Source organism: Rutilus rutilus (assembly GCF_951802725.1).
Source record: "Rutilus rutilus genome assembly, chromosome: 1".
In the NCBI taxonomy this organism is placed as follows: domain Eukaryota; kingdom Metazoa; phylum Chordata; class Actinopteri; order Cypriniformes; family Leuciscidae; genus Rutilus; species Rutilus rutilus.
Genome location: NC_140209.1, coordinates 3,200,001 through 3,222,500, shown reverse-complemented (window position 1 = coordinate 3,222,500; position 22,500 = coordinate 3,200,001). Strand labels below are relative to the sequence as shown.

General features: G+C 41.8%; 1 protein-coding gene across 2 annotated transcripts in view; it reads left to right on the top strand.

Annotated features, from left to right (window-relative positions):
• The window catches only part of srebf2 (sterol regulatory element binding transcription factor 2), a 22,499-nt gene extending 565 nt beyond the window's left edge, over positions 1–21,934 (top strand). The window contains exons 2-21 of one of the 2 annotated variants that reach the window (XM_084430103.1): positions 8,057–8,331; positions 9,283–9,424; positions 9,662–9,798; positions 9,914–10,063; positions 10,455–10,532; positions 13,873–14,148; positions 14,511–14,625; positions 15,393–15,544; positions 16,513–16,714; positions 17,503–17,678; positions 17,771–18,020; positions 18,103–18,269; positions 18,559–18,751; positions 18,833–18,938; positions 19,023–19,132; positions 19,210–19,342; positions 19,414–19,579; positions 19,741–19,917; positions 20,013–20,112; positions 20,208–21,934. In XM_084430103.1, coding sequence (XP_084286229.1) covers positions 8,057–8,331; positions 9,283–9,424; positions 9,662–9,798; positions 9,914–10,063; positions 10,455–10,532; positions 13,873–14,148; positions 14,511–14,625; positions 15,393–15,544; positions 16,513–16,714; positions 17,503–17,678; positions 17,771–18,020; positions 18,103–18,269; positions 18,559–18,751; positions 18,833–18,938; positions 19,023–19,132; positions 19,210–19,342; positions 19,414–19,579; positions 19,741–19,917; positions 20,013–20,112; positions 20,208–20,416 — 3,314 coding nt within the window. In that variant the 3' untranslated portion in view covers positions 20,417–21,934. The remainder of the gene's footprint in view (positions 1–8,056; positions 8,332–9,282; positions 9,425–9,661; positions 9,799–9,913; positions 10,064–10,454; positions 10,533–13,872; positions 14,149–14,510; positions 14,626–15,392; positions 15,545–16,512; positions 16,715–17,502; positions 17,679–17,770; positions 18,021–18,102; positions 18,270–18,558; positions 18,752–18,832; positions 18,939–19,022; positions 19,133–19,209; positions 19,343–19,413; positions 19,580–19,740; positions 19,918–20,012; positions 20,113–20,207) is intronic. The other variant, XM_084430104.1, reaches the window with a different exon arrangement.
• Positions 21,935–22,500: the final 566 nt, after the last annotated feature.

Sequence of the window (22,500 nt, the reverse complement as noted above, 5' to 3'; positions counted from 1 at the left end):
TCGTGTGTGTGTGTCAGCGTCAGTCTGATGAATCAAAGAGTGCAGGATAAAGATATTGTGCTGACTGTTATTAATGCTGTTATTAGTGTTGTAATTGGTGAAATCGGTGTTAATATTGTTATTAGTGTTGTTATTAATGTTATTAGAGCCATTTTAATTGTTTTCGGTGTAATTGGTGTTATTAGTGTTGTTTTTATTAGAGTTATTAGCGCTGTTTTTGGTGTAATTAGTGCTTTTATTGTTGTTGTTATTGGTGTTTTTGTTGTTGTTATTAGTGTTATTGTTGTCATTAGGGTTATTATTAGTGTTGTTATTTGTGTTATAGTTGTTTTTAGTGTTATTGTTGTCATTAGGGTTATTATTAGTGTTGTTATCTAGGTGTTTTTGTTGTTATTAGTGTTATTGTTGTCATAGGGTTATTATTAGTGTTGTTATTTGTGTTATAGTTGTTTTTAGTGTTATTGTTGTCATTAGGGTTATTATTAGTGTTGTTGTCTGTGTTTTTGTTGTTATTAGTGTTATTGTTGTCATAGGGTTATTATTAGTGTTGTTATTTGTGTTATAGTTGTTTTTAGTGTTATTGTTGTTGTCACTAGGGTTAGGGCTGGGCGATATGGCCAAAAAAAAAATCACGATAATTTGTTTTTATATCAGTCGATATCGATAATTATCACGATAAAAGTCAAATCTTTATTTCTTTCAAGTTTGAAGGCAGATTTTTGCTCCTAAGTGAAAGTTGTAGAAACCAGAGCGTTAACTGTGGTTTTAAACTACTCTTTATTGTCAGACTCAGAACATATCAGGACAAACACTCTTGCCAAACTGGTGAACATTTCACAAATCTGAGGAAGAACATTCAAACATTTGTCATTTTTCCTTAACAAAATACATATCTTTATTGGACAATTAATTTCTTAGTTTCTGCATGTGCTAATTTTTATTTGGTAAAATGTAATATTCTGACTGTTTGAGTTTTATTAAACTTAACCATTGGTCATCCAGTATCAAGCATTTAGATCATGATAACCACAGATAAACCAGGCATACCCTGTAGCACCTCACTATCATGGCAAAATGTAACTTTATGGTTTCTATGGTATTTGTATGAAAAACAGTAGCCTAAATACTGTAATTATATTCCATTAGTCCTTTAATACATCGACTACATTAATAATATAATACAATTCAATATGTATATCCCACATTTCATGGTGCAGTTAATATTACTAGGCTAACGTTACAGTAAATCCATGGTAAATGATGGGGATTTGTAGACGGAAAAGCCTTCTGACAGTATCGTTGCGCACAGTGTTTCTCCTGTTTGTCAGCGCTGTTTCATCTGCCTTTAAACTGGTTTAAATCACGGAGACATTTGTGTTCCTCGCTGAATTCTAGCGCTTCTCACTGGATCTCGTGACCGAGACCGATCAGAGTAAACGCATCTGCTCTGTTTGGACTTTGAGCCGAGCGGATAAATGGTCCGTGTGGCGCGCTGTTAAAATGAGTTTCGTTCTGCTTTTGGCGCATAAACATTGTCGAACATTTATCGAACTCTTGATATCGTTTTATCGAGAAAAAATATATCGCGATAATTATCGTTATCGTTTTATTGCCCAGCCCTAATTAGGGTTATTATTAGTGTTGTTATCTTAGTGTTATTGTTGTCATTAGGGTTATTATTAGTGTTGTTATCTTAGTGTTGTTGTTGTCATTAGGGTTATTATTAGTGTTGTTATTTGTGTTATAGTTGTTTTTAGTGTTGTTGTCATTAGGGTTATTATTAGTGTTGTTATCTTAGTGTTATTGTTGTCATTAGGGTTATTATTAGTGTTGTTATCTTGGTGTTGTTGTTGTCATTAGGGTTATTATTAGTGTTGTTATTTGTGTTATAGTTGTTTTTAGTGTTGTTGTCATTAGGGTTATTATTAGTGTTGTTATCTTAGTGTTATTGTTGTCATTAGGGTTATTATTAGTGTTGTTATCTTGGTGTTGTTGTTGTCATTAGGGTTATTATTAGTGTTGTTATTTGTGTTATAGTTGTTTTTAGTGTTGTTGTCATTAGGGTTATTATTAGTGTTGTTATCTTAGTGTTATTGTTGTCATTAGGGTTATTATTAGTGTTGTTATCTTGGTGTTGTTGTTGTCATTAGGGTTATTATTAGTGTTGTTATTTGTGTTATAGTTGTTTTTAGTGTTGTTGTCATTAGGGTTATTATTAGTGTTGTTATCTTAGTGTTGTTGTTGTCATTAGGGTTATTATTAGTGTTGTTATCTTGGTGTTGTTGTTGTCATTAGGGTTATTATTAGTGTTGTTATTTGTGTTATAGTTGTTTTTAGTGTTGTTGTCATTAGGGTTATTATTAGTGTTGTTATCTTAGTGTTGTTGTTGTCATTAGGGTTATTATTAGTGTTGTTATCTTGGTGTTGTTGTTGTCATTAGGGTTATTATTAGTGTTGTTATTTGTGTTATAGTTGTTTTTAGTGTTGTTGTCATTAGGGTTATTATTAGTGTTGTTATCTTAGTGTTGTTGTTGTCATTAGGGTTATTATTAGTGTTGTTATCTTGGTGTTGTTGTTGTCATTAGGGTTATTATTAGTGTTGTTATTTGTGTTATAGTTGTTTTTAGTGTTGTTGTCATTAGGGTTATTATTAGTGTTGTTATCTTAGTGTTGTTGTTGTCATTAGGGTTATTATTAGTGTTGTTATCTTGGTGTTGTTGTTGTCATTAGGGTTATTATTAGTGTTGTTATTTGTGTTATAGTTGTTTTTAGTGTTGTTGTCATTAGGGTTATTATTAGTGTTGTTATCTTAGTGTTATTGTTGTCATTAGGGTTATTATTAGTGTTGTTATCTGTGTTTTTGTTGTTATTAGTGTTAATAGTGTTATTGTTGTCATTAGGGTTATTATTAGTGTTGTTATCTTAGTGTTATTGTTGTCATTAGGGTTATTATTAGTGTTGTTATCTGTGTTTTTGTTGTTATTAGTGTTAATAGTGTTATTGTTGTCATTAGGGTTATTATTAGTGTTGTTATTAATGTTGTTATAGGCCTAGTTGTTGTTTTTAGTCTTATTGTTGTCATTATGGGTTATTATTAGTGTTGTTATCGGTGTTACTAGTGTTATTGTTGTCATTATGGGTTATTATTAGTGTTGTTATCGGTGTTATTAAAGTTGTGGTTTTTAGTGTTATTATTCAGGGCTCAGTGTTCAGGATGTTTTGCACTGGCCCGGTCGGCTCACCACTATACTGTAATGAATAAATAAAACAAATAAAACAGGCCTAGTTAGTTATTCTGTCCGCAATGTTTTTGACCCATAACTTTAATAAATAAGGTTGTGACACCAAAAGCTACTAGCCTAACTCATATAAATGTAAAATACTATTATAAAAGACTGTCAGTAATACAATAAGAGCTAATATTAAAACTGAGAGCAATAGCACAAACACAAAAAAAAGAAAAAACATACAAATAAAATAAACAGTGTTTTTCAGGTATAAATAAATGTTAAATAGCACTGCATAGTCTTCACTGTATGACTTAAATACAGATTAAAGTTAAAAATGATATTTAGTCAGTTTAGTCGAGTGATTTTTTTTCTTTGTTGTTTGATGAACATTAAAGCACAGCAGGTTTATTAGGCTACTGTCACTTTAAGAGCTGCAGGTTTATTAGGCTACTGTCCCTTTAAGAGCTGCAGGTTTATTAGGCTACTGTCCCTTTAAGAGCTGCAGGTTTATTAGGCTACTGTCACTTTAAGAGCTGCAGGTTTATTAGGCTACTGTCACTTTAAGAGCTGCAGGTTTATTGGGCTACTGTCACTTTAAGAGCTGCAGGTTTATTGGGCTACTGTCCCTTTAAGAGCTGCAGGTTTATTGGGCTACTGTCACTTTAAGAGCTGCAGGTTTATTAGGCTACTGTCACTTTAAGAGCTGCAGGTTTATTAGGCTACTGTCACTTTAAGAGCTGCAGGTTTATTGGGCTACTGTCACTTTAAGAGCTGCAGGTTTATTGGGCTACTGTCACTTTAAGAGCTGCAGGTTTATTAGGCTACTGTCACTTTAAGAGCTGCATGTTTATTAGGCTACTGTCACTTTAAGAGCTGCAGGTTTATTGGGCTACTGTCACTTTAAGAGCTGCAGGTTTATTAGGCTACTGTCACTTTAAGAGCTGCAGGTTTATTAGGCTACTGTCACTTTAAGAGCTGCAGGTTTATTAGGCTACTGTCACTTTAAGAGCTGCAGGTTTATTAGGCTACTGTCCCTTTAAGAGCAGCAGGTTTATTAGGCTACTGTCACTTTAAGAGCTGCAGGTTTATTAGGCTACTGTCACTTTAAGAGCAGCAGGTTTATTAGGCTACTGTCACTTTAAGAGCTGCAGGTTTATTAGGCTACTGTCACTTTAAGAGCTGCAGGTTTATTAGGCTACTGTCACTTTAAGAGCAGCAGGTTTATTAGGCTACTGTCACTTTAAGAGCTGCAGGTTTATTAGGCTACTGTCACTTTAAGAGCTGCAGGTTTATTAGGCTACTGTCACTTTAAGAGCTGCAGGTTTATTGGGCTACTGTCCCTTTAAGAGCTGCAGGTTTATTGGGCTACTGTCACTTTAAGAGCTGCAGGTTTATTAGGCTACTGTCACTTTAAGAGCTGCAGGTTTATTAGGCTACTGTCACTTTAAGAGCTGCAGGTTTATTAGGCTACTGTCACTTTAAGAGCTGCAGGTTTATTAGGCTACTGTCCCTTTAAGAGCTGCAGGTTTATTAGGCTACTGTCACTTTAAGAGCAGCAGGTTTATTAGGCTACTGTCACTTTAAGAGCTGCAGGTTTATTAGGCTACTGTCACTTTAAGAGCTGCAGGTTTATTAGGCTACTGTCCCTTTAAGAGCTGCAGGTTTATTAGGCTACTGTCACTTTAAGAGCTGCAGGTTTATTAGGCTACTGTCACTTTAAGAGCAGCAGGTTTATTAGGCTACTGTCCCTTTAAGAGCTGCAGGTTTATTAGGCTACTGTCACTTTAAGAGCTGCACTGGTCCAGTACACTGATACACACCTGTTTTACTCCTCAACTGTTTATGTTCATTAACATATAGTAGTGTTATTATTGTTGTGTTTAGTGTTTTTATTGATGGTGTTGTTAGGGTTGGTGTTTTTGTTAATATTGTTGGTGGTTATAATTAGTGGTGTTATTTATTGGAGTTATGATTGTTGTTATTAGAGTTATTGGTGTGGTTATAAGTGACGTTAAGGTTAGTGTTGTTATTTGTGTTATCAGTGTAGTAAGTGTTGTTGTCGTCGTCGTTATATAGCTATCAAGGCCGTGCGTTTGATTCAGGGCCGCATGAACTGATAAGCATGTAAAAGTCAGTGAAAGTCATGAATGAAAGTAAATGTTTCACACACACACACACACACACACACACACACATCAGATGATTCTCAGTCAGTGATCAGAGCGTGATCAGTGATCGCTGATCATTTAAACATCAGGTTTACAGCGTGAGCCGACTCTGGTTCTCCTGAAGGAGTGTGTCATGTGGAGATGAAGAGTGTGTGATCACACACACACACACACACAAGCTAAACCTCTCTGTGAAGGATCATGTGAACACACACACTGAATTTGATCGTCCGCTCCTGTGTCTCTCTGTGGTTCTCTCTAAAGACAGACACACTCGTGTCGTGTGTGTGTGTGGTTATTATTTTAATTTGCACGTTGTTGTGATAGTGAGTAATGTGATTATATGACCGTTGTTGTGTGAATGTGTGTGTGTGAGACTATGTGAATTAGTGTGTGTGTGTGTGCGTGTGAGGGAGAGAGTATGAGAGTGTGTGTGTGAGAGACTGTGTGAATTAGTGTGTGTGTGTGTGAGTGAGTGAGTGAGTGAGTGTGTGTGTGAGGGAGAGAGAGAGAGTATGAGAGTGTGTGTGTGTGAGTGTGTTTGTGAGAGAGTGTGTGTGTGTGTTTGTGTGGGAGTATGAGTGTGTGTGAGTGAGAGAGAGTAAGTATGTGTGTGTGTGTGTGTGTGTGTGTGTGTGTGTGTGTGTGTGAGTGAGTGAGTGAGAAAGTACAGTTTCTAAAGCTTAGTAAGATCCAGAAGCTGTCGTGAATCTCATGAACCCCGTCAGACGTCCAGCACACACACACACACACACACACACACACACACTCTGGTGTTTCGCTGATGTGAATCTCATGAACTTCGTCAGACGTCCAGCTCACACACACACACACACACACACACACACACACACACACACACACACACACCAGCTCACCCACACATCAACACAAATTACAAGATATTACTTACATAATGACAACGAAGCATTTCCATGACTATTAAACACGTTTCACATGAACTGTTTGTAATAAAGTTGGACACACTTATAAATGTAACTGCGTTAGAGATGCACCGATCTGACAAACCGATAATCCTTCATATTTGAAAGCCCATAACTGATCATATTTGCAGATAAATCAACATTTTTATATACTTTTTTTGAGTGTCTGGTGACAAAAACAAAAGCCCCACCATTAAAAGCTCAGCATAAATCACACATATAGTGAACCGGTGTGAGATTCATCAACTTTGCACATTACTTTTACTCTCTGATGGCCAAAAAACATAAATAATGCCTAGTCATTGGACAACGTATAAAAAATAGAAATGCATGTGCCATGAATAAATAACAGTCTACATCCAGACAGTAATGATTTCAATTAAACCATATCGCTTATGAAAATAATACGAGACAAAACTGTTGTTTTTGGTAATAATGCATCAATGTGTTTTGTTTCTGAAGAAGAAATGACTAACTACGAACCCTGGGAAACTGAAGAGCTTATGATTTCAGTCATATTTCAAGCCATTCAATCCGTGAAGTGTCTCAGATGAAGGAATCATACATGATCGGCTTTCAGATATCGGCCTAATTTACTGATCGGGTGGATAACGATAAATCAGTGATAAATGATCATATCAACCGATACCGATATGATGGCCGAGATACTGCGCTTCCCTAAACTGTGTACATTACTCATATGTCCAACTTTATATGATCACAGCGATTTGATCTGAGAGCATTCTTCTTTATTCAGCCCAATCTGACCAGAATGAAGCGAGCCGTGAGTTTCGACTGGTTTAGTGGTGAAACGGGACACTCCTCCACTGGAAACACTGGTTTGGCTTGTCCTGTGCGCGCTGGGATGTGTTTTATGATGTGTCACTCATTACTGTGATGTAAATCAGTGCTTCACACAGCGTGTCGAGGTCTGATGTGTGTGTTATCTGTCACTGGCCTTGAGTCACTGACCTTCAGCTCATTATCTCAGGTCAAAGGTCAGGGTCAGGAGTGTGCTAGACAGCAATTGACCTTTATTAAAGCTCCGCCCCTTTCACCTTTACACAGCCCTCCCGTAATAATGAGGTGTATTCTCCTGATCCGTCAGTGTGAGGCTCGTGATGAGCTGTGTTAGTCATCGCTGCTTTCATAACATCGAAGTCGCTCACGGCTAGTTTTCATTTAGTTTCAGTCATAATCTTTTGAGTTTTGACTAAAATGTCATTTTTTAGTCATCTACAGTATTTAGTCCACTAAATATAATGGGTTTAGTTAAATTGTAATGCATTCATTTAGAATTTCTCTATAACTTCCAACCCCATTATATTCTCCTGGAGAAAACATCTATAAACCTGTTAATATGAATAATTTTTAAAGTTTGACCATGCAATAGAGCCACAGATTTAACATTAAAAATATCAAATCCTCCCTACCGAACATTTTCATCTAGTTTTTATTCGTTATTCGATTTTCGTCATAGTTTTTGCCATTCAAAACTGGTTTATATTTAGTTATCGTCTCGTTTTCGTCTGTGAAAAAATGATGTTGACGAAAATAATGAAATTATTAATTATAATGAACGAAATTAACACTGAGGGCTTTTAGGCTCTTCGCTGAATGCAGTGAGGCTGTTCGTGATGTCGTGATTTCAGCATGTTACACACAACAGTCACAGTCTGTGTGTTATAATATGTTGTGTGTTTGTGTCGGTCAGAGATGCTGCAGTTCGTCAGCAATCAGGGGGATTTCCCGGATCTCTTCGAGGATCAGATGGGGGGCGGATCTGTGGCCCCCGTGAGGCCCCTCCCACTGACGGCCCCCAGCGCCATCCTGACCCCCCCACACACACCTGTGCAGACCAGCAGCCAGACACACACACAGACGCAGATACAGACGCAGATACAGGCACAGACTCAGACACACACACAGACGCAGATACAGACACGCACACCGCCGCTGCTGCAGCCTCGACCACAGCCCATCACACAGGTGAGTCTGACCACACCCCTAAAATCTGACCACACCCCCTCACACTCTGACCACACCCATCACACTCTCTGACCACACCCCCCACTGTCTGACCACCCCTCACACTCTGACCACACCCATCACACTCTCTGACCACACCCCCACTGTCTGACCACTCCCCTCACTCTCTGACCACACCCATCACACTCTCTGACCACACCCCCCACTGTCTGACCACCCCGCACACTCTGACCACACCCATCACACTCTCTGACCACACCCCCCACTGTCTGACCACTCCCCTCACTCTCTGACCACACCATCACACTCCCTGACCACACCCCCCATTGTCTGACCACTCCCCTCACACTCTGACCACACCCATCACACTCTCTGACCACACCCACCACACTCTCTGACCACACTCCCCACTCTCTGACCACACCCATCACACTCTCTGACCACACCCCCACTGTCTGACCACCCATCACACTCTCTGACCACACCATCACACTCTCTGACCACACATCACACTCCCTGACCACACCCCCCACTGTCTAACCACTCCCCTCACTCTCTGACCACACCCACCACACTCTCTGACCACACCCCTCACTCTCTGACCACTCCCCTAAACTCTGACCACACCCCCTCACTATCTGACCACTCCCCTTACACTCTCTGACCACACCCCTCACACTTTGACCACACCCCTCACTCTAACCACACCATCACACTCTGACAACACCCCCTCACTCTGACCACACCCCTAAACTCCCTGACCGCACCTTCTCAAACTCTGACCACACCCCTCAACTCATTGACCACACCCATCACACATGACCACACCCTCTCAAACTCTGGCCAAACCCCTCACTCTCTGGCCACACTTCCTCACGCTCACCCAGGTGCGAGACACATAACTCATGTTGATTAAGCAGTCACATCTCACGCAGTGCTCTGATTGGTCAGGTGCAGACGTTCCCCATGCAGACGCTGGCTGTGCAGACGCAGGCGCAGCCGCAGACGGTGATGCTCACGCAAACTGCCAACCCTTCCCGATTCATCCAGAACCAGGTGATCTGCCAGCAGAACCACGGCACGGGCTTCCAGGGTGAGAAACACACACACACACTCACACAAACATAAATAAATAAATGTATTTTGGTTATTAAAATGTAGTAAACCATGTTACTTGAAATGCGTTATTTGTAACATCAAAATCTGATTACGTGATGTACGTTTCTTGTAACGCTATTTTACTCGTAACAAAAAAAGTGATCTGATTACGTAATGCACACGAGGAAAACACACGCACTAGCGCTGCTCACACAGCTGTATCTCCTCTCAGTCCTCCAGCCGCAGATGCAGAGCATTATGACATCACCGCAGGTCCAGCCAATGACGATCCAGCACCAGCGTGTGTTGACTTCATCCGGTCAGACCATCCAGACGCTGTCGACGACGCCCATGCACACCATGTCACCTGTACGTCACATGCACACATTTACCCACAATTCCCTGCTGCAGTTCACAACCTGTATAATAGTGAATTCTGCATACAAACTGCGTACTGTGATGCTGCGTTCTGATTGGCCCTCAGCTGTTGGTGCACCAGCCTCAGATCCTGAAGACGGACTCTCTGGTCCTGACCACGCTGAAACCGGACGGGACGCAGGTCCTGTCGACCGTACAGAACCCGACGGGCATCACGACCCTCACCGCGCCCATCCAGACCACCATGCAGGTTCCTGTACGTCACATGACATGAACAGGCGTTACACTACACTCACAGCCATGATAGACTGGCAGAAATATCAATATCTTAAAAATATATATTTTTTATTTTCTATCAAATATTAAACTGAAATTGCTTATATATTTGTTACATTGTTGTAAGAAAATATAGTTAAATAATGGCATATTTTCTTTATTTATTGACATTTTTTTTACCATTTTAACCCTTTCACGCATAGAAGTCACTATAATAGACAGCTATTAAAAAGCATTTTATTGCGTATGCATGGGTATTGATGGCATAGTTGCACATCGCCCACTCCAGTGGACCCTAGTGCATCATCCTACACACTGCCACCAAGTGGCAAGCCTTTGTATGTGGACACTTTTTTTTTCTCCAAACCAAGATGGCCGACGGCCAGTCAGACATTTCAAGTTGTTCCGGAATATCCATCCATTCCTTCTATCCTAGGAGACTCTTGCAGGTAAAAAAAATGTTGTAACATCTAAGGAGTAATGTCATTGTTAAATTTCCCAAGTATTACTTTTAGATTGGGAGGGAATTCTAATTAATCATCTGTTTACTAAATTGGACACCATGCATCACTAGCTATATTACAGGCTACAATTCGTACTATTACTGTGGCTGTTGTTCTTGAAAATACGTCATCTGCAGTAACTTCAAATAAATGTATTTGTGTTATTAAAATGTAGTAAAGCATGTTACTTTTAATGTTACTTGTAACATCAAAAAGTAATCTGGTTACGTAATGCATGTTACTAGTAATGCGTTACTTTACTCGTAACATAAAAAAAGTAATCTGATTGAGTAATGCATGTTACTTGTAGTTACTTTACTCGTTACATCAAAAAGTAATCTGATTGAGTAATGCACGTTACTTGTAGTTACTTTACTCGTTCAATCAAAAAAGTAATCTGATTATGTAATGCACATTATTTGTAATGCGTTACTTTACTCGTAACATCAAAAAAGTAATCTGATTGAGTAATGCACGTTACTTGTAGTTACTTTACTCGTTACATCAAAAAGTAATCTGATTGAGTAATGCACGTTACTTGTAGTTACTTTACTCGTTCAATCAAAAAAGTAATCTGATTATGTAATGCACATTATTTGTAATGCGTTACTTTACTCGTAACATCAAAAAAGTAATCTGAATACGTAATGCACGTTACTTGTAGTTACTTTACTCGTTACATCAAAAAGTAATCTGATTGAGTAATGCACGTTACTTGTAGTTACTTTACTCGTAACATCAAAAAGTAATCTGAGTAATGCACGTTACTTGTAGTTACTTTACTCGTAACATCAAAAAGTAATCTGAGGAATGCACATTACTTGTAGTTACTTTACTCGTTCAATCAAAACAGTAATCTGATTATGTAATGCACATTATCTGTAATGCGTTACTTTACTCGTAACATCAAAAAAGTAATCTGATTGAGTAATGTACGTTACTTCTAGTTACTTTACTCGTTACATCAAAAAAGTAATCTGAGTAATGCATGTTACTTGTAGTTACTTTGCTTGTTACATCAAAAAGTAATCTGAGTAATGCACGTTAATTGTAGTTACTTTACTCGTTACATCAAAAAAGTAATCTGATTACGTAATGCACATTACTTGTAGTTACTTTACTCGTTACATCAAAAAGTAATCTGATTACGTAATGCACATTACTTGTAGTTACTTTACTCGTTACATCAAAAAGTAATCTGAGTAATGCATGTTAGTAGTAATGCGTTACTTTACTCGTAACATCAAAAAAGTAATCTGATTACGTAATGCGCGTTACTTGTAGTTACTTTACTCGTAACATCAAAAAGTAATCTGATTACGTAATGCACGTTACTTGTAGTTACTTTACTCGTTACATCAAAAAGTAATCTGATTACGTAATGCACATTACTTGTAGTTACTTTACTCGTTACATCAAAAAGTAATCTGAGTAATGCATGTTACTAGTAATGCGTTACTTTACTCGTAACATCAAAAAGGTAATCTGATTGAGTAATGCATGTTACTAGTAATGCGTTACCCCAACACTGCTCATTTCAGATGAGATTGAAAACCCCTGATCGCTGGTTTTTCCGCAGTCTGAAAACATCAATAGATCAGTGTAGATTTAAGTCTGAGGTTTTCCCAGAGAGGAGAGCTAAATGTGTCCAAGGGTAAAGTGACAAACTCTGGTAGACTGGAGTGAGCCTAAGCATTTTCCACATCAGTGTTTCCCGTGCCGTGGACAATATCAAATGCCAATAAATAAAGAAATGGCCTAATGGTTAGAGTTAGACTAGTGACCTAAAGGTTGTGCGTTCGAGTCTCAATACCGACAGGACATGACTGAGGTGCCTTGAGCAAGGCTTGCAGTGTGTGTGTTCACTACTCACTACTCCTAATGTGTGTGCGCTAACTGGATGAGTTAAATGCAGAGGACAATTTCCAAGTATGGGTTACCATACTTGACCCTCAAAAAAAAAAAAAACTTGTATCTTGTAACCTCGTAAACGTCGTATTTTTGTTTTGTTTTATTTTTTAAAATCAATGCTATTGGTCACCCTTTATGTCTGTTACTGTATGTGGGTTTTACAAATATTTACAATGAAAAGTATTAAAAAGAGCTTGTGACTAAACCTCATAACTCCATTGCATCCACAATACCAGCTTTGATGACACGGGGATTAATTCTTTAAAAAATATGAGGTTTTCACCCGACAGCAATAATATGCAAATTTGTTGTTTTATCAACACCAACACCATATAGCTACTTATATGGCCTTATTGTGTTCATACCTGAATTTGCCGTGGGATTGCAAAAACCGGTTGGGAAACACTGCTCTATATAGTTGAGTTTCCACAGCTGTACCTTCACAATAATTGAAGCTGTATTATAGTTTTAGTGTAGTTTTTACATGATTTTATATCATTTTAGTCATTTGTTTGTTAAATACACACAGTATTGCTGTGTTATTACTGTATTATTTTTAATATCGTATGTCTTGATTTAAAAACATAAACGCATACTGTCCACTCAAATGGACATCTGAAAATCTCTTTGAAAAAAGAAGTTTCTTGTACAAAAAAAAAATCTTAGACTACGTTTAATGTTTTTATAATTGGTTTATTTTTTTTATTTTTTTGTAAGAAATGTCTTACTGCATATGATTTATTTATTGACATTTTATTGTGCTTAAGATTATTTTATTTAGTTTCTACTATGAGTTTGTCATGAGAATAGCCTTTGCTGCTGATTTGCCGTTAAATAAATAATTAAGAATATCTAAAGACATTTCGTTAATATATTTAAGAAAAAAGGGACTTGTTAGATTTTCTATCAAATATTAATCTGAAAGACCTTATGTGAAAGACTGAAAGATTATATATTAATGGATTCTTTATATGTTTGCAAGAATGTATTGTTTTATTATTGCACATGATTTTCTTAATTCATTAAAGTATTACTTTATTTATTATGATTACTAATTTCTACTACTCTGAGTTTGCGATGAAAGCAGCCTTTGCTGCTTATATGGCATTCAATAAATAAATAAATAAATAATATATTTTTTATTTACGATATTTAAAAATAATTATTAATATAAATATATAAATCAATAAATATAATTTTAAATATAGAATTATAAATATTTTTTTTTTAAATATGAATGTCTTACAATGTCTAATGTAGTTTTCCCTCATGAGCATGTCTGGTAGTTTAAGAGAGATTTTAACTGGACAATAAAGTAAAATAGATGCTTGTCAGAATGTTCTCTTTATGGTTGTGTCGTCGCTCTCTTTCACAGACGCTGATGAGCAGCAACATCCTGACCACCGTTCCCATGGTGATGGGGGGTGGAGACAAGCTGCCAATCAAGCAGCTGTCGACAGGCTCCGCCCACACTGGGGGCGGAGCCAGGGTGGTCCTGGATCAGGGATTGGCTGTTGCCACAGGACCGGGAGGAGTCGTGAAAGAGGGCGAGCGACGCACGACACACAACATCATCGAGAAGCGCTACCGCTCGTCCATCAACGACAAGATCCTGGAGCTGCGCGACCTCGTCATGGGCAACGACGCCAAGGTGTGTGTGCCGCCGCAGTGCATGCTGGGAGCTCTAGGGGGTCTGATTGTCAAGTCACTTATTTATATAGCGCTTTTTACAATACAGAGTGTTTCAAAGCAGCTTTACTGAGATAACAGGAAAATAATGCAACAAAGTTTGTGTCTAGAAGAAAATAGCATCACAGTCCAGCTTAAATAAGTTCAGTGATGGTTCATTTCTGTTGTAAAAAAGTTATTAATTTAGTTCATTTATTTATACTGGCGCTCTGGAGTAAACCGTGATGTCATCGTCCAGCTCAGCTCAGTTCTCGTATAATGGTGTCAGTGCAGGAGATCAATAATATTGCTGAATATTAAGTGATTATCTGTGTTGAATGACAGATGCATAAGTCTGGTGTTCTGCGCAAAGCCATCGACTACATCAAATACCTGCAGCAGGTGAACCACAAGCTCCGGCAGGAGAACCTGGCGCTGAAGATGAGCAGTCAGAAGAACAGTGAGTCCATTACACCGTTACTTCACTGGATATGTTTACATGCAGCCACATAATCCGGTAGTTATCGGATTGACGGCTCAATCGCACTGTAAAGCCTTCATGTGAACGCCTTAATCGATCCGACTGGGATCGGTGTTTATTCCTTTTCTAATCCGATGGAGAGAACATGTAAACACTCGATCGGATTGAAAACCAAAACTGAGAGGGAACAGCGGGAAACTCTGTATATTTGTGCCGTGTGCACATGTTAAAAATATATTCAGATTTGAAGCTTGTGACATATGAACACACACGTCAACCCGATCACATGTTCAGCGCTCATGCTAACACTACGCTCAGGTTCATCATTTGGAATGAATTCAGTCCGACTGAAACTAAAGTTGTGCATGTAAACGTGGCCACTGATGTGTGTGTGTCTCTGTGTGTGTGTCCGAGTCTGTGTGTGTGTGTGTGTGTGTGTCAGTCAGAGTCTGTGGGTGTGTCTGTGTGTGTCTGTGTGTCTGAGTCTGTGTGTGTGTGTGTCTGAGTCTCTGTGTGTGTCAGACGATCTCTCTCTCTCTCTCTCTCTCTCTCTCTCTCTCTCTCTCTCTCTCTCTCTCTCTCTCTCTCTCTCTCTCTCTCTCCGCCAGAGTCTGTGTGTGTGTCTGACGATCTCTCTCTCTCTCTCCGCCAGAGTCTGTGTGTGTGTCTGATGATCTGGATCTCTCTCTCCCTCCTCCAGAGTCTGTGTGTGTGTCTGACAATCTCTCTCTCTCTCTCTCCGCCAGAGTCTGTGTGTGTGTCTGATGATCTGGATCTGAAGCCTGAGACGACGTTCATCTCTCCTCCTCCGTCGGACTCGGGCTCCAGTTCTCCCGCTCAGCTCTCGCCCTTCTGCCTCGACTCTGAGCCGGGGAGCCCGCTGATGGAGCACGAGCAGGTGTGCACACACACACACACACACACACACACGCTGATGGAGCACAAGCAGGTGGATGATTATCACACTGTTGACACATAGGGCCCTAGCATATACATGGCGCTACGCGCAACGCAAGTGTGTTTTGCTATTTTCAGCCCGACGCAGTTTTCATTTTCGCGTCCTGCGCCACGTTGTTTAAATAGCAGCTGTGCGCCCATCGTGTGTTCAGGCGCATTGTTGGAGCGTTGCTGTTTCGAGGAACTGAAATAGACTGAGCCAGTAACCAACTAAAACCTGCTCTAAAGTCAATGGCGCAATATTTTTTTGTTATTTAAAGGGCGTGTTAGTAATGTGGTGCGCGTTAGTAATGTGCGCCTATAGGCGGGGCCACAATGTGCGAACTCTCTGCTTATTACACACACACACTCTGTTTATTAAACACACAGGAACGCGCAGCAGCACACAGACATGCCGAATATAAAAATAAAAGGATTACACTGTAAAGATGTGTACATAAAGATATGGTGAATCTTGTCCCGTAGATGGTCTGCTTGCGCTTTAACCTCGCACACACGCACACAGCTTTAACCTCGCACACACGCACACAGCTTTAACCTCGCGCACGAGCAGATCCGTTTGCGCTCTCGAGACGTGTTCAGTTTTTCCGCTTGCGATTCCGTCATGTAAATATCGATTTATTATTTTATATATTTATTTATTTATCGATCATGGCACGAGCGCAACTGGCTTTTAAAGGGAATGGGAGAAGAGACTCTGATTGGTTTATTGCACGTTACACACAAAACACACCCATTACTCATTAAGACAATAGTGACAACCCTTTTAGGCCATGCACCGGGAGCGCCGACCATTTGTCCCGTCATTAAATTAGCAAAAGTGGATTCGGTCACGCTCTGTGTGCGCTTTAGACCATGAGATGGTTAAAATAGGGCTCTGAGTCTCTAACTGGAGCTGGTGTGTTCCAGGTGAAGAGCGAGCCGGACTCGCCCTCGTCAGTCGGTGTGATGGACCGCTCGCGGCTGCTGCTGTGCGCGCTCACCTTCCTCTGCCTGTCACTCAACCCGCTGCCTTCTCTGCTGCGCGCCGACGAGGACCAGGCGGGTCTGAGCGCTGCCCACGGGTCCTCACGCTCACTCTTCTCTCTGCCCGGACACACACAGAGCTTCGGTGAGTTCAGGAGCGCAGGAGGAGTCATGTGATGGTGTGAGGGGTGTGGTCAGAGTGTGACTGGTGTATGGTCAGAGTGTGTGAGGGGTGTGGTCAGAGTGTGTGAGGAGTGTGGTCAGAGTGTGTGAGGGGTGTGGTCATGTGAGAGGGTGTGGTCAGAGTGTAATAGGTGTGGTCAGAGTGTAATAGGTGTGGTCAGAGTGTGAGGGGTGTGGTCATGTGAGGGTGTGGTCAGAGTGTAATAGGTGTGGTCAGAGTGTGAGGTGAGAGGGTGTGGTCATAGTGTAATAGGTGTGGTCAGAGAGTGAGGGGTGTGGTCATGTGAGAGGGTGTGGTCAGAGTGTAATAGGTGTGGTCAGAGTGTAATAGGTGTGGTCAGAGTGTGAGGGGTGTGGTCATGTGAGAGGGTGTGGTCAGAGTGTAATAGGTGTGGTCAGAGTGTGAGGTGAGAGGGTGTGGTCAGTGTAATAGGTGTGGTCAGATAGTGAGGGGTGTGGTCATGTGAGAGGGTGTGGTCAGAGTGTAATAGGTGTGGTCAGAGTGTGAGGTGAGAGGGTGTGGTCAGAGTGTAATAGGTGTGGTCAGAGAGTGAGGGGTGTGGTCATGTGAGAGGGTGTGGTCAGAGTGTAATAGGTGTGGTCAGAGTGTGAGGTGAGAGGGTGTGGTCAGAGTGTAATAGGTGTGGTCAGAGAGTGAGGGGTGTGGTCATGTGAGAGGGTGTGGTCAGAGTGTAATAGGTGTGGTCATGTGTTGACTCTGAAATTGTCGTCTGTCTGTCTGTCTGTTAGGGGCGTGGTTATGGTGTGTGCTGCCATGGTTTCTGGTGTGGCTGCTGAGCGGGGTGGGCGTGGTCTGGGGGTGTGTCCGAGTGCTGTACCTGTGGGAGCCGGTCACGCCCCTTCACTCGCCCACCTCAGTGCGCTTCTGGAGACAGCGCAAACAGGCCGACCTGCAGCTCTACCGGGTGAGCAAACACACACACACACACAGTAAGTTTGATTTTTTGTGCCTGCAGTGTGATCAGTTGCTGATTGTGTGCATATGTGTGTCTCTCAGGGCGATTATGCGGGCGCTGTTGCGAGCCTGCAGACGTGTCTGTCCGCGCTATCCAGAGTCCTGCCCTCCTCCACGCTCGACGTCATGTGCTCCCTCTCCTGGAACCTGATTCGCTTCTGCCTGCGGAGGCCCGCCCCCCTGGGCCGGCTGCTGCGTTTGGTAGGAGGACGACACGAGGGGGAGGAGTCACAGACCAGCTCTCGGGACGCAGCACTGGTGTATCACAAACTCAGCCAGCTGCAGCTCACAGGTGTGTGTGTGTGTGTGTGTGTGTATGTGTGTGTGTGTGATGATGTCACATGAGCAAACAGTGAGTGTGTGCTTGTGTTCAGGTAAGATGGAGCGGCGTCCGCTGTGGGGTGTGTGTGTGTCTCTGAGCGCCGTGAATCTGACTGAGAGCGCCGTGGGGAAGATGTCTGTGACTCAGCAGATCCAGATCTACGTGACGGCCGCCATCAGCCTGAGATCAGCTCTGGGGAAACACCTCAGCTGTGTGCCCGTGAGTACACACACACACACACACACACACACACACATCTGCAGCACTGGGGAAACACCTCAGTTTGATTTTTAATGTAATAAAATAAGAAATAATAAAAGTATTCTGTATTTAAAGCTTCGTCACCTCTCTCAGCCATGATAAGTTCGCGTCATTGACAAATAAACACAGTTAAAGAAAAGGATAGTTAAAAAATATATACACAATAATACACCAGATAAATAAGAATAGAATTAAATAATTGTCCTACTAATGATTAACAGTAACTGTCTGTCTGTCTCTCTCTCAGGGTTATTTGTTAAGCTGTGCCGAGGCTCTGGCCTGTCAATCAGACTCTAAGCCCCTCCCACCGGATGCTAAGCTCCTCCCAGACTGCCTGCGCTGGATCTTCACGCCATTGGGCCGTCAGTTTTTCCTGAGCTGTGATTGGTCGGTGAGGTCCGAGAGCAGCGAGCAGGTGTTCACCTCTCAGAGAGATGAAGGTAACAAACACAGACGGACTGACGGACACACGCCGAGTGTGTGTGTAGCTGCGGGTTTAACGTGTGTGTTTGTGTGTCCAGCGGATCCCATCGCACAACTGCACCGCTGCTTCTGTGAGAAACTCCTGGAGAGAGCCGTACACACACTGATCGAGCCTCAGAGCAGCAAACACGCCGAGGATGCTGGGTAACACCACACACACACACACACACACACACACGTTAATTCCATCCAGCTAGTGACGCTGTTTCCCATCATGCCTCTGTGCAGGGAGTTCACTGGTGTGTTGGAGTTCCTGCAGCTGTTGAACAGCTGTACTGAAGACTCCGCCCCCTCGACCGCCCCTTTCCCCGCACTGGCCAATCAGAACTCAGCCTCAGGTGCGTGTCACTCCCTCCACACTGTGTTTTTACCCGTCTCCACACACGCTGACGTCTAAACGGTGTCGTCTGTGCAGTGAGGGACCCCGTGTGCCGCTGGTGGGCGTCGGTCCTCAGGGCTGCGGTTCATTGGCTGCAGGGTGATGATGCGTCGGTGAGGTCACTGCTGGCGGAGGCGGAGCGGATGCCGCGAGCGCTTCACACGCTAGAGTGAGTGTTTGACCGTCTGAATGTGTTTAGACCCATGATGCCCCAGTCTAACGTGTGTGTGTGTGTGTCAGTCACCCGCTGCCCAAGGCCGTGCTGGCGCTGTGTAAGGCGGTGCAGATGAGTGTGTGTCCGCAGAAGGGTGAGGGGGTCGTGAGCTGCCTCAGCCACTGCCAGCGTGCCAGTGCTCACCTGCACATCAGTGTGTGTCAGTCACACAACAACACCTGGCTGCACAAGGTACACACACACACACTCACTCATGATCCATTTAACACACTCTACATGGACAGCATGTGTCACACGAACAACATGATTTAAAGCGCCACGACAAAACTGAGAATAAAGTTATCTTTATTGTTATTATAGTTATTGCTACAGTTATAGTTATCCTCTTTCAGGGGGTGGAGCTTCTGGTCTGTGACCTCCTCCTGACTCTGAGAACCAGCCTATGGCAGCGCGGGGGCGGGTCCAACGGAGAGCCTGGCCCCGCCCCCGGATCCCAACTGGCTGGATTCCAAAGGGACCTGAGCTCTCTGCGGAAGCTCGGACAAGCCCACAGACAGGCCCAGCACAAGGTGACCTTTGACCCCAGCTACAGCTGACCTCTGCGCTTGACCTCTGCATGTTTAAACACGTGTGTGTGTGTGTTTGTGTGTGTGTGTGATTTCAGCTGTTCCTGCACGAGACGACGGTCAGGCTGATGGCAGGAGCCAGCCCCACTCGCACACACCAGCTGCTGCGACACAGAACACACAACTACACAACAGCAGGTACACACTCACACACTCACTCACAGGTTAGTTGATGCTGTACTGTATGTGTAGTAGATTGTGTTGACGTCTCGCTGTGTGTGTGTGTTCCGCAGCCGCCGGCGGAGAGCGCGAGAGAGCTCATGCTATCCTGCTAGCGTGTCGTCACCTGCCGCTGCCGCTGCTCACGCCGCCGGGTCACCGAGCTCGACTGCTGGCCGAAGCCAAGCGCACGCTGGAGAGAGTGGGGGACCGGCGCTCACTGCAGGACTGCCAGCAGATACTGATACGCCTGGGGGGGGGCACCACCATCGCTGCGTCATAACACACACACACACACACACTGGAGAGAGTGGGGGACCGGCGCTCACTGCAGGACTGCCAGCAGATACTGATACGCCTGGGGGGGGGCACCACCATCGCTGCGTCATAACACACACACACACACACACATGAAAAAATACTATAGTGTTTATATGAGTCCACACTCAGAGTGTTATAAGTAACACTGAAGCAGTGTTTGAGTTACTGAGATAATTAAGTGATTAATTGAGTGATGACTGAGCATTAGTGATGAACACCTGCTGTTAACAAGCAGAATCACTGAAGGAGCAAATCACATGTAAGTCATCATTATGGTGATCAGTGTTTGCTTTAGTTGGGCTCTTGACCCTTAAATTATTAACATTACATTTAGTTTGGCTGCTGTAACTGAGTTATAACTGTCAGATGAGCAAAGAGAAAAGATGATCACCTTAAACTCAAACACCTTACATGTGATTGGCTCCTTCAGTGATTCTGCTTGTTAACATCAGGTGTTCATCAATAATGCTCAATCATCACTCAATTAACCACTTAATTATAGGGAGTTTGCAGTGTATGGTTCAAAAATACTATAGTATATTATAGTAAAATTACTCATATGGGACACTCTCTCACACACACACACACACTGCTGCGCCTCGGGGAAGGGACCACCATTGCTGCGTCATAACACACTCACTCACTCTCTCTCTCTCTCTCTCTCTCACACACACACACACACACACACAAAACTCTCCTTTCAGGCTCATATTCATCCCTGAATATAGTTACCAATCAGTTATATTTCATTTAAACAGAGTTTAGAAGTTAATGTTTAATTGTCATAATAATAATGTTAGATTACATTATCCAAGTGACAAATCAGCAATGCAGAAAACGTGCGTTTGCAATGGATGTACATGAAGAACAAACACTCACTGTTGAGCCCTGATGTTTGAAACATGAGATTCACACTGAGGAAGAGACAGGCATATGATGAGCAGAACACACACACACACACACACACACACACACACACACACACACGTTGTACAGAACTGTGTCATAGACCAAAGTCTTATAGAGCGCTAGTGCAAGACAGACATGGAGGGTTTTATATAATTATTCCACATGCCGACTTTAATGCCTCATCATGTGTAATTACTTCATATTTAGTGTCTGGCGTGTTTAAATTGTTATTTTGCTTCAGTAGTTTGTCTTTATCCTTTTATATTTGGAAATGTGACAGCGGGACTTTTATTATGACAACACGTGATGATGATGATGATGATGTAACGGTCACACACACACACGACAGAAGTGAGCTGTAAATAGAGTAACAAGGAATATAAAAACTAGCGTGTGTGTTATGTAGTGTTTTATTAATTTAATCTAAAGGTTCTGGTCGTGTTTTAATATCTAACTATAATAACTCTCCGCAGCTCCGTCACATTCACTCTTTCTTTCACGTGTTGGTATGAATTTCTACGTCTTTTGACTTTTTTTTTGTAATAAAACAGCAGATGCCGTTGAAGAACCATCATGTCTCTGTGTGTATTTGATTAAACACGACATACTAGTTACTTTCTTTATGTGTATTATAGTGCTTAGAAAATATGTCATCAATATGTCACTTTTTTTGGTCATACGTACTATGGTTTGATCATGAAATTACTGGAATAATTAAACCCGCATACATTTAGATAATAGTGTATTTATAATTTAGAAACATTAATGCAAACGAACATTTTAACGGTCAAAAATGTGTTAACTATTATGGCCGCTTCGTGAAGCTTCGAAACCTTTATGAATCTTTTGAATCGAATCAGTGGTTCGGATCGTCAAGAACAGTCATTGCGGATTCACTGAAATCGCCCCCCAGCGGCGAAACATTGAAGTGTCTGTTTTTTTACATTTGTGGACGTTTTAACTAGACATTAGGATATTTAAAATGAATAATAGCAGTTAATAGTCTGGTATCGGCTTGTTTAGTGCAGCCATCCATGCAACAAACAAAACAAGCCCTGAACATGTATAAGAACACACATTATACAAACACTTGATATTTAATCTTATTAAATGATGAGTTAATTGCATAAGGATGTA